Below are 12,522 nucleotides of genomic sequence, written 5' to 3'. Positions count from 1 at the left end.
CTTCTGTTTCGCTTAACATTTTAGCCTGTCCCCAAATGCAGCCCCAAACTGCACTGAGCTCTCCAGGTGAACGCAGAGCACATGGTGATGCTTTATAACATCAGATAATGTAATCGTGCTAGTTCTCTAATGTCCATTTTCCTTATTACAAATGTTTGCAGCATCTTCTTTATTTAGTAAACACTGCTTACGTTTCTCTAGACTGGCGGTGGGGAATGTGCTGTCCTCCAAATGTTGCTGGATTCCAACTCCCGTGAGCCCCAGCTAGCTTTGCTCATGGAGGGGGGGGGGATTGTGGTCCTTTGGCACCTGGAGGGCCACACGCCCCCCACTTCTGCCCTGGAGGGGAAGGATTGCCTATAAAATATGGAAATTCAGAAATGCATGCCACTGAATTAGGAGCAAGCGGAAGAAAAGGAAGCAGGCAGCTAATGTGCTCTTGAAGCTGCTCTCCGCCACTATTACAAAATCTGTGTCACTCACTTAGCACTCAATTTCAATTAGATGTAATCAGGGCACCTCTCTATGCATTTGATTTTCTGTAATGGAGTGATTAGGAGGATCCAGCCTAAACACCAGCAGTGCAGCAGTGTCCTCTGAAGCTGTGCTTTTCAGGGTGGGTAGCATGTGCTGTAGACATCAGGCAGTTTTTGCAAGACATTCTCTCAAGTTTGCAGTCGTATGGGCACTTACTTGCAGGCAAATGCCACTCGGCTCAGCTGGTGCATAGGATGCAGAAGATCACCCTGTTCTTATCCTGAATTGCTTGATCCTGTTCCTAGGTTTATTGCCAAGGTGGGGACCCCCCTTTTTTCAGCCCAAGGGCTCTCCCAGGAAATCTTCTGAGGGCCACATTCCAGTGGTGGGCAGGATCAGAAGCCAAAGTGGGTGGAACAATAAATATGAATTTTAGTTTTGCACAGCAGGTTAGTTGCTGCAGCCACACATGCGCCCGTCTGTCCTCCAGCTGGGCAGTCAAGGAGCGTTATCAGAATTCAAGGATGCATTTTAGCCCTGCAAAAACTATCAAGGAGGGTGGGAAGCGGGGCCAAAGAGGGGTATGACCTGGGGGGAATAGGTGTGGCTAGGAAGAGTCTCAAGGGTCAGAGAGAAAGGCCAGGAAGGGGCCTGAGGTTCTCCACCCTTGGTTTAAAGTCTGAAACTTATTTTTGTAGCCTGAGCTGGGATTTTTTATTTTAATGACATTTGCGCTGAATCTATTGTAACCATCTATTCTTCAATGATACGTAATTTTAACTTCGTGTAATCCATTTTGAGCTGGTTCTGTTTAAAAAAGGGGGGGGGGGTAAGCAAGACAGAACGTTTTTAACTGATAAAATAATTATGCACTCTGCTTTTTTCAGATGTACCTCCATGAGGGGACTGTCGCGGTGGGTGGGACTTTGGCATACGTGTCTCAGCAGGCATGGATATTTCACGGGACCGTCAGAGACAACGTTCTTTTTGGAGAAGCATACAATGAGCAGAAGTAAATATTAAATTAGACAAGAGGATAATGAGGTTGTCACCATGTGTGTGTGTGTGTGTGTGTGTGTGTGTGCACCTGCCTCAGAAACATTGCAGGTTCCTTCCTAAACATTAGCTTTCTCTGGTCATTTTATGTGAAGTGTGCAGGCAGGTTTCTACCCAACACATTACTAAGGAGCAATACAGGTTAAATAACTATAAGGCTGCGATCTTATGGTGCGTCGCAGCTCATTCTAGGTGGCCACATGTTTATTTTGGGATCTTCTTCTCCCAAGGAGCAGGGAGAGGCACCCACCCTTAGAAAGGTCAACCTGACTTTGTCAGCCAGGGGGTCACAATTTCTTTTGCAACCCATGGGCTCATTTGGAATTTTGAGGAAGTGGCTGCCCCATGTGTGGCATGACATAAAATGGCTTCCCTGTCTAAAAGAGCGAAAGGAGAGGCAGAGCCACAGAATGGGGTGGATACACCAGTCATCAAAATGTGGTAAAGGTACCTACCTCAGCCACTGTTGCCATCGTCCATGGAGAGAAAGTCTTTGCACCTTTCCTTTGTTCAGAACAGGCAGCAGGCCTGAAGGAGGCCTCTGTGGAAATTTTGTGACTGGTGGTCGGGAATTGACCTCAGAAGCATCCTGGAAGGCCAATTACCTCACAAGCTCTTAAACTCAGGGGGAGAATTCCACCTCACATGTTAGTGGATCTTGGGGAAGTGTGGGGTTTGTGTGTTCATACCAGAGAAAGACTGCTTCTATAGTTCTTAGTTTGGTTTGTCTTCTCAGCTGGGTGCTTCTCTTGCCAGCGATCCGACATAACGGTCCTCATGTTTCAATTATTACCCCCAGTTTGTATTGTCATGTGGTGTGTGTCAAATTCCAACTGCCACGGGTTGTGCTTTGAAAGTGTAGAACAAGAGGGAAATAATAATAATAACGATTCGTAACAAACTCTGAATGTTTTAAATCTGCCACTGGCTCACCAACAGAGGCATCCCTCAGAAATCAAAAACAGCAGCTAATGAGACATGGCATCACTAATTAGTGTCATTTCAGTCTATGCATATTGCTTTTTAATTTGGGGAGATTAATTAAAGCCAGCTTTATAAATGGAGCAAACTGCCTTGTGGTGAGTGACACCCGTCCATCTAGCCCAGGGGGAGGCAACTTTTCTTCCTCACCCCACTATCGATGGCCACATTTCACCCAGCATTGACTTCAGGAGTTCCAGGCACCCAGAGCACCTTCAGCACCTTGGAGAGCTCCTAGGTTTCTGCTGAGCTAACTTTGCAAGTTGTTGTCTCAGCAAGTGCCCAGCAGCAAGTGTTGCTTACTGCTGCGATTCTAACCCCACTGACCTCAGAGCATGTCCCATTGAATCCAGCATACTTCTGAGCAGACAGGGTTAGGATAGCCTTAATCTATTTTATGCGATGAAACCCAGAGCAGAATAGCAGCGAGGGAGACAGACTTCAAACCAAGCTAAAAGCTAGACAATTTACAGTTCATCTAAAGTTGAAGAGATGGGTCAAGGTCTGGTTCCACAATTGGGGTGCCACCCTGACCATTTCGGCCTCTGCAAGGGGCAGGGTGCTTGGCAGGACTTCTGATGCTGTGGGAAACAGGTGAGCAGAGCAAATGGGAGGTGGTGGTCCTTTAACTATCCTGATCCCATACTACTTAGAGCAGTGCAGGTAAAAACCAGAGGAAGAGCCATAGCTCAGTGGTAAGGCATCTGCCTTGCATACAGAAGGTCCCAGGTTCAAGCCCTGGCATCTCCAGGTAAGCTTGGGAATGTCTCCTGTCTGAAATCCTGGAGAGCCCCTACCACTCCATATAGACATTATGGAGCTAAATTGACCTAAGGTGACTCCCAACATTATGTTAGTTCCACTTTGAATTTTGCCTGGGAGCGAACTGAAAGCCAGCGTGCTATTAGTGATTTTTATGTATTAGTATATACTTAATTCATATCTACAAAACTAGCACAGGTTCTCTCACTTCAAAAGAAATAGTGATTTGCAAGAGTCTGAATGCTCCATTTTTTTTAAAGGTACAAATATGCCATTGAAGTCTGCAGCCTGAAGTCAGATATGGACCTTCTTCCATACGGAGATATGACCGAAGTAAGTGTCTCAATACAAGCTGCATTTAACTTGGCCATTCAGTGCATGCTATCAGGCGCCATTTTCTGACAAATGCCCTCCTGTAAGGGCTTTAATTCATAGTGAAACAGCTTTCCTATTCTTACCCTATCCGTCAAGGCATTGTCAAATTAATCTTGCCAAGTCCCTTTTGATTTCACGGGCTGGGGCTGGGGGATGGGGAGGTGCATGAAAGCACACAAGGGCAACAATCAATCTAGCCTCAGTGTACACTTCCTGACATGTACAATAAATTGCTATGTGGATTAGACGTCCCTTATGGGGAGTGCCAGGGTGGCAACCGTGGCACACATCTGCCTGCAGAGGCATTCTCTAGTCCACTCCTGCTGTTGAATGAAGCATTTTGTTGTAGCCAGTAGAATAGGTTGCTCTCTCTGTGTGTTTTCCCACAACAGTTTCTCTGGTTTGCAAATTGGCCCGTAGGCCCAAAATGGTCAGTCACCACTTGTGACATGTTGCTCAGCCTGTGTGACATGACCACCAGGACATAAGAATATAAGAAGATTCCCTACTGGATCAGGCCAATGGCCTGTCTAGTCCAGCATCCTGTTTTCACAGTGGCCAGCCAGATGCCTGTGGGAAACCCGCAAGCAGGAGCTGAGAGCAAGAGCACTTTCCCCTCCTGTGGTTTCCAGCAACTAGTATGCAGATGCATTACTGCATCCAGTTGTGGAAGCAGAGCATAGCCATTGGTAGCCTTGTTCTCCATGAATTACCATATATACTCAAGTATAAGCCGACTTTTTCAGCACATTTTTTATGCTGAAAAAGTCCCCCCCCCGTCTTATACTCGAGTAAGGGTCCTTTTGGGCTGCTCCTTCCTCCTCCTCCTCCTCCTCCACCTTTGCCGCTGTCGGCAGCAGTGGGGGAGGAACAAGCAGCTTGAAAGCAGCCCTTTTGGGCTGCTTGTTCTTCCTCCGCCGCTGCCGCCGCCACCAGGTTTGTGGTGTGGTGAACCGGCTTATACTTGAGTCAATAGGTTTTCCCAGTTTTTTGTGGTAAAATTAGGTGCCTCGGCTTATACTCAAGTATATACGGTAGTTTAGTCCTCTTTTTAGAGTCATCCAATTTGGTACCCATCTGTGCCTCCTGTGGGAGCAAGTTCCATAGTTTAACTATTTTCAGGTAGGTAGCCGTATTGGTCTGACGCAATCGAAATAAAAAAAATAAAAAATTGTCCAGTAGCACCTTAGAGACCAGCTAAGTTTGTTCTGGGTATAATAAGCTTTCACGTGCATGCACATTTCTTCAGTTTAACTATGTGTTGCATGAAGGAACACTTCCTTTTATTTGTCTTGAATTTTCCTGCATTCATCTTCTTTCCTTATGCCCTCCTAGTATTATGGGTAGGGGAACCAACCACTTCTCTACTCACTTTCTCCATGCCATGCTTAATTTTATATTTTTTTTTCATGCTTCCACTTACCTTATTCTGCAAACTAAAAATCCCCCTAATACCATAACCTGTTCTAAGACTTGTTAGCTAGCAACCCACGGTGTGGGTGGGTCCCTTTCTTCCCACCTTTCAAGGCAGCCTTGTGATTGAAGATGAGACTCTAATTTGTCTTGGGGCCAAGACACCCTTTGCATGTTTTGTCTCAGACAGTTTAATGGGAGCAGAATAGGGAAGCTCTGTCTGGATCTGTTTTATTTTTTAAGCACCTCACCTAATTTTCAAAAGAGCCACAAAAGCAGCAAACAAAAATCCCAGGGTCTTCCTATTTCATTTCCATCTGGTTTGCTCTGTTTTTCCCTGTGACTGATTAAAATGAAAGCAGGTCCATATTTAGGGAAGGGGGTCGGGGGTGGGGAGGATAGAAACACTACAATAATAGATTTTGGCACTGTGTCCCCCACAGGCCACCTCGTCAGAGTAAATTTATATTAAGGGCGCTCTCTTCCTGGGATTATTATTATGTGTAATCTCAATTGTATTTGAGCTATTTCTGTACTGCCGTGGCAGATATTTGAAAAAGACACCAGGTGCCTCATTGGAGTGTGTGTCTGCAGATCTGTCCAAGTGTCTGCCACGGGACATATCCCCAGAAGAATAATCTGGAGAAGCACACATGCAAACTCCCTTTATAGACATCCCCCTATAAATAGATCTCCTCTTCCATCTGAGCTGCTATTGACTGCAGAAATGTAGAGGTATAAGAATGTGTATTTATATAGTTGCACATCACCCCATTCTCCAAGCCGTGAAAGTCTCCAGGGGTTCCCGTGCTTATCCAGGGTCCAGTTTCCTTGGAATGAAGGTTAGTTGAGACTGTGCTGGTGTTAGGACACACATCTATGCAACCTCTGCATAAGATGAAGGGGGTCACAGCAATAATACCCCACCAGACCTTGCTTCTCCATTAGTCGCAGGTTTCTTCTAGCACAGAGCAAACATGTCTCTGTGTCTCCAGCTTCCAGCCTGCGTCCAGCTCAGCTCACACAGACCACTCTAGCTGCTGTTCTCCTACCCAGCTGCTGTAAGGGGCGGGGAGAGAGGAAGGCACATCCATTTGTTCTATAGCACAGAGCAACTTATTTGGTTATGCTGATTGCGGTGCTTAACTAGTCGGCCAAAGCCACTACCTAGGCAAAATGGACTGGTTTGGCAAGCTTGCTCTTGCGTTAGCAGGCAGAATGGTTTTAATGTTGTGCAACAGAGGAACCCATTGCAGCAGTTGCTCTCATGGAAGCACGTTGCACAACACCCTGTGCATTCCATTGTGCAACAAAGTAACCAGCTTGCTTATGCATTCCCTTGTGCAACAGAGTTCCGTGGGTGCAAAACAGTTTCTAGCGGAATAAGGATGCTGCTAAGGGACTTTAACTTAGCACTACGTTGGATACATAGGAGCCAACTCCTAGGGGCTGATGTCCCTTCAGCCCCCTCTCAATAAAATATTTGAGGGAGCCAGCGCCCCCCCCCCCCCGATAATGGGCATTGCCATCAAATGGTGTTTTTATGTGTCACATCTTGTGATTGATTATGCCTGGGGGGGACCTTACCTGCCCCTCCATATTTTATTCAGGTTGGCACCCCTGATTGCATACAACACATTGTATATATACTGAATATGGCAATTCTTCCCTTTTAAAGATAGGGGAAAGAGGGCTCAACCTTTCCGGAGGCCAGAAGCAGAGAATCAGCTTAGCTCGTGCTGTGTACGCCAACAGAGATATTTACTTATTGGATGATCCCTTGTCAGCGGTTGATGCACATGTTGGCAAGTATATTTTTGAAGCATGTATCAAAGAAGCGCTCCGAGGGAAGACTATCCTCCTCGTTACTCACCAACTGCAGGTAATGGAAATGGAAGGGAATGGGTTTCAATAGCTTAGCATATGAATTTGTTTTTAAGTCTTACATAGGACAGACCCAGCAGCTGGAAGCTGCCTTATAAGAGGTAGGCCATTGGTCCATCTAGCTCAGTCGTTTCCACACTGACTGCCAACATCTCTCTGGGGTTTCAGGCAAGGTTGTCTCCCAGCCCTACCTAGAGACGCCGGGGATCGAACCCGGGACCTTCTGCATGCAAGGGAGATGCTCTGTTTCGTTGTTTCATTGTTATGAAATAACAACAATACGCCAGCAGGGGGCACAAGAGCCACAGCTCAAAGCTTAAGGGGTTCAGCTTTTAAAAAAATAAATAAAATAAAATTCAGAAGAGAAGGAAAGGTATTTCTTCTCAGCGATGCTGGAAATTTGCTGTTGCTCGACATAGATGGAGCCATTCTGCGCACATAATATGTGTGCAGTTCAAGCTAAACACACCCTTAGACTTCCCCCCTTCAGTTCATCTGCTTCAGACAGGTGTGGGAACAGGGCCGGCCCTAACATTAGGAAGAGTGAGGCAGACATCACAGGTGGCACATGCTGAGGAGCGAAAGTGCTGAAGGGACAGTGCTGTGTGCTACATGTGTCCAGTCTCTGGTTGGACCACAACTTGCATTTATTCCAGATCATTGGCTGAGCATACTGGGGATGATGGGAGTTGCAGCTTCTGGGGCCTCAAAATTGAGGAGTGTGCCCTAAACTAGCCTCAGGTGCAAGTAGACAATATTGCCTCATCATCTGCATTGTTGATAGTATGGCCCCCATCTGCACTCTACATTTAAAGCAGTATCATAGCATTTTAAAGAATAATGGCTGCTGAATTTTCATGATTTGGATAGTGCAAACGGGTGCAGGAATGTGGAGAAATGAATTGAATACCGGAAAAACGAGAAATGGAGGGAAACCAAAACTGACAGGTTCATTCATCCCTAGGCAGAACCCAGCTACAGCCTGCTGTCTCCTTGCAGTTTGCACCAAACTCAAAGTACTTTTCTACCTTTATTGTTCCTGAAGCATTGCAGTCTTTACACGTCTCTAACAACTTTGGGAGGGAGGGAGAATCGGGACGCGCTCTCTTCCTTGCTTTGCCTGGTGCGCAGAATGTAGCATTTTTTCTATAAACTATAATTATTATCCTCAACAAGGGTGCACGGCGGCAGAACATTTGATGTTTTCCGAACTACAAACTGAAACTTGTCTTTATTCTGAAAATGCATTTTGCAGTGCGTTTTCCCTTCAGCTCATTTCCCGCTTAATCAATTTTCTTTCTCTCTCCCCCCCCCCGACTCCCCATTGCCTTTAAACACACACACACACGCACTCCAGTACTTAGAATTTTGTGATGAAATCATATTGCTCGAAGGCGGAAGAATATGCGAGAGTGGTACCCACGCAGCGCTGATGGATGCGCAGGGACGTTACGCTCATCTCATTGAAAACCTGCACTTGGAGGAAACACCGGTGGGTTCCAGTCCTCAACGCTGACATGCCAGGACAAACAACAAGAGGAAGCGGTTGTGTGCCAGATTTTTACAGGGGCCATCTTGCTGATGTCTGTCAGTAACCAGAGACTGGGTTTGCTGGGCCTTTAAAGGACTCAGGAAGGGAGGACAGGGCTGCCCAGAGAAACTAACCATGATGGCTATGCTCTGCTTCTGTGGTCAGAGACAGCAGGCCTTCTGAATACCTGTTGCCGGAAACCACAGAAAGCTGGGGTCCTGCTCATAGGCTTCCCATTGGGGCATGCGAATGGCTGCTGTGAGAACAGAACACTGGGCTTTCACCTGATCCAGCTGGCTCTTTGTATGTTGTTATGACTCTTCTTCCTTATATACTTAACAGCTAGAATAAGAGTGGGGGGCCTTTGTTCAGCCTGGGGCCACATTCCCATGGGGGAATCTTCCAAGGGCCAATGCTAGTGGTGGATGAGGTCTGGTGGGGGAAAAACACAGAGCAATGGATGTGACTTACTTTTTGTATAGTTACATTTCAAAGGTCTCCCTCTTTCTTACACACACACACACACACACACACACACACACACACACCCCTCTCTATCTTCCATGCAGGGAAGCAAGAGGCACGATTATCATTCAAGAACACATTTCTAGCCAGGAATATAGATTTAGATTTGAGATGCAAAGCAGGGCAAGTGAAGGGGGTGGCCTGGGGGGAGTCTGAAGCACCAGATAGAGTGACCTGTTGGGAGAGGGGAACGTTTGGTACCTGTGCCTGAGTTTTCCCCATCCCTGATAGAGCCATCATTTATTATTTCAAAATCGGGCCTTCCTCAGGGGAGGGCAGCTCGTCATAATAAAACAACAACACAAAAACAGTTTAATGCACCATAATGCCCTGCAGACAACAAAATGAGTCATATAAGAACTCCAGGAGACTATTGTCCAAAAGCCTAGACAATATAATAATTATTAATAATAATAATAATAATAATAATAATAATAATAATAATATGTTTCCTGAATGCATGTGTGTGGACTGTCTGATTTCCCTGGGGAGGGAGTTAACAACCATGTCCCGTAGCCATTGATAGTCTTCTCCTCCATGGACTTGTCTAATCTCCTTTAAAAGTCACCCACACTGTTGGCCATCACTGCCTACTGTGGGAGCGAGTTCCATAGTTAAACTTCTGTGTGCTTCCCTTTGCCTGTCTTGAATCTTCCAACATTCAGCTAAATTCAGACACGGTGGATGTATGTGTGGAGGAGGATCAGGAGGACGTCCCCGAAATCTCTTACATAGGAACCGAAAATCCTGGTGAGATCATTTAGTATCGTAATCTTCTTTTCGAAATGGCTTTGACTGCTCGCCTGACAGTTCTCTCGCATCCCCCCAGCTTTTCACATTTCTGACGAGCCGAGCCAGGAATCCAGGAGCGACCACAAAGTGAGAAGAGACACAGGTACTTTGTGCAATCTCTTGCTAATTGGTTTAAATCGATTAGAAATTTAAATGGGTATCGCTGTAATGCTTGGGATGGGGGCTTGAGCTGGGGGGGGGGTGGTTCCTATGCACCCAAAAGCTTTCAAGGGGTCTGGAACTGCCAGGGTTCAGTTTACATAGATGGCTACATGTGTGCTGTACACGCGAAGGCCACATCACTACAGAATCTGGCCCTGTGCGTGGCATGTAGGAAGCTGCATTATACTGACCATTTTTTTCCATGCCACAGATTTCAGAAAGGAGCATGTACCTGCTTTGCTTTGCCCTGGACTTTTAAGTTCAGTGCAGGATCCTTCTCTTCCTGCTCCTCCTCATTATTGTTACAGAATCACACAAAATCACAGAGTTGGAAGGAACCACGAAGGTCATCTAGTCCAACCCCCCACAATGCAGGAATTTTTTTGCCCAGCATGGGACTTGAACCCATAACCCTGAGATTAAGAGTCTCATGCTCTACCAACTGAGCTATCCCAGGTTAACTGGATTTGTTTCCTGCCCTTCACCATAACATTCCAGAGCAGGCAGCAGCCATTTGAAATTCAGGGCTGAAAACAGTTTAAAACCAATTGCAGTCTCGGGAATAGGGTGGGTCCACACACACACACACACACACACACACACACACACGCTACTGCTGTCAAAGGTCGGGGTGAAGAGGTGTGCCTTTAGCATATAACTGCAACTGTATAATGAAGGTTCCAGGTGCACCTCTGTGGACATGGAATTTCACAACCTAGGACTTGCCACAGAGAATGCCCTTTCCCAGGTTGCCTGTCCCCTGAGGGCAGTGGAGAGAGCTCCCTCTGCTGATGTTAACACCCAAGAGGGTATGCAGAGAATGGGGTGGTCTATCTGATGTTTGAGACCTTAATCATTTAGGGATGGGAGTTAAGCAAAGTTCTGGCCTATTGTGTTGCCTGAACTAAGGGTTGTGGTGATTGCTTCTCTTCCTTAACTACAAGCTTCTAGATTCGGGTAGGTAGCTGTGTTGGTCTGACGCAGTTGAACTATATAAAAAAATAAGAAAATTGTCCAGTAGCACCTTAGAGACCAACTAAGTTTGTTCTTGGTACAATGGTACCTCAGGTTAAGTATGTAATTCATTCCGGAGGTCCGTTCTTAACCCAAAACTGTTCTTAACCTGAAGCACCACTTTAGCTAATGGGGCCTCCTGCTGCCGCCATGCTGCCGGAGCACAATTTCTGTTCTCATCCTGAAGCAAAGTTCTTAACCTGAAGCACTATTTCTGGGTTAACGGAGTCTGTAACCTGAAGCCTATGTAACCTGAAGCGTATGTAACCTGAGGTACCACTGTATAAGCTTTCGTGTGCATGCACACTTCTTCAGGTATGTGCTACTGGACAATTGTTTTTATTTTATATATATATATATATTAACTACAAACTGTAAGCCTACAGCAAATCTTGGGCTACACAGGCAAATGATCTGGCTTGGTGTAAGGCAAGTCCTTCTGTTGAATGTTCAGCCTGTGTCCTTGATTCTCCACCCTCCTACTTTTACTGCATGGAGAGATTGGAAAATATGGCTCATCTCTTATACTCAATGTATTTCCTCCTCTAAAACATTCTCAGACAAAAAGTGTGCTGAAGATGCTTTTCGAGCTGAACAAAAGTTATGGGAACACTGTAAAAACTTCAGAATGAAAAAAATTAATTGACAGCGATGTCCCTGTTTCACACGAACAGCTTTGTAACAAAACCATGCTGGAGTGAAAAAGAGAAAGTGGTCCCTTTGCTGAATGTTTTCCTTTTTCCTTTTTTTGGGAAAAATAGCTGGGTAAAAAAATAAGGGTATCTTGGAGCAAAAAACACTATGGTGGTTGTCACCCATGGAGGCCATGAGTGTAAAAAAAGGTCAACATGACAAACGATTGGGCAACATAAAAGGAAATCCTGTGTGAGGAAGATAACCAATTGAAACTTAAGAACTTTGACGAGATAAAAAATAAGGTGTCAAGCTGGCTAGAATGCCACCAAGTATATGAGTTATTTAAACAAGAGAAAAAGAGGGGTTTCGGGAAGGAGTGTTCAAGATTTGAGCAAGATCTATTGTATAACAACCAGAAAACCCTATCTAAAATGTATAAAATCTTATTAGAGTGGTCGGTAAAGGATGAGGAGGTGAAGGCAGTTATGGCAGAGTTGGCAGTGGACCTAGTGGATGCAATATACAGCTGTCAGAATGGGCAAAATTATGAAAGGAATACCTTAAGTTCACAGTCTGTTATACAATTAAGGAAAACTATATGAAGGTTTTCTATAGATGGTATCTAACACCAAGCAGACTTGCCTTTAATGAATTAAAAAGAATGTTTAAAATCTCTCTCACCCCCCCCCCAAACCAGAAGCATTTCTATTAGGGATTGTGGGAAATGAGATTCCAAAAGCTTTAAAGAAAGTATTCATGTACGCCACCACCGCAGCAAGGGTTGTCATTGCACAGAACTGGAAAAGGGAATGTTTACCGACCAAAAAAGATTGGTTGACCAAATTAATGGAGTACGCGGAGATGGACATGTTGACTGGGCAGATAAGAGATCCAACAAAATGAAAATTTTAAAA

The 12,522-nt window shown here is 45.4% G+C and overlaps 1 protein-coding gene across 4 annotated transcripts in view; it reads left to right on the top strand.

The window, feature by feature from the left end:
* Nucleotides 1–12,522, top strand: part of LOC309346424 (ATP-binding cassette sub-family C member 12-like) — a 56,987-nt gene that overhangs the window by 14,516 nt on the left and 29,949 nt on the right. For all 4 annotated transcript variants that reach the window (XR_014158632.1, XR_014158633.1, XM_081870157.1 and 1 more), the window contains 6 exons: nucleotides 1,365–1,489; nucleotides 3,537–3,609; nucleotides 6,743–6,946; nucleotides 8,306–8,440; nucleotides 9,670–9,754; nucleotides 9,834–9,899. Coding sequence is in view for 2 of the 4 variants with exons in the window: in XM_081870157.1 (XP_081726283.1) it covers nucleotides 1,365–1,489; nucleotides 3,537–3,609; nucleotides 6,743–6,946; nucleotides 8,306–8,440; nucleotides 9,670–9,754; nucleotides 9,834–9,899 (688 nt within the window). In the remaining 2 variants the exon portion in view is untranslated. The remainder of the gene's footprint in view (nucleotides 1–1,364; nucleotides 1,490–3,536; nucleotides 3,610–6,742; nucleotides 6,947–8,305; nucleotides 8,441–9,669; nucleotides 9,755–9,833; nucleotides 9,900–12,522) is intronic.

This window comes from Podarcis erhardii (genome assembly GCF_964252035.2).
Source record: "Podarcis erhardii genome assembly, chromosome: 7".
Classification (NCBI taxonomy): Eukaryota; Metazoa; Chordata; class Lepidosauria; order Squamata; family Lacertidae; genus Podarcis; species Podarcis erhardii.
The sequence above is the reverse complement of the archived record's forward strand: the minus strand, read 5'-3'. Positions and strand labels throughout refer to the sequence as shown.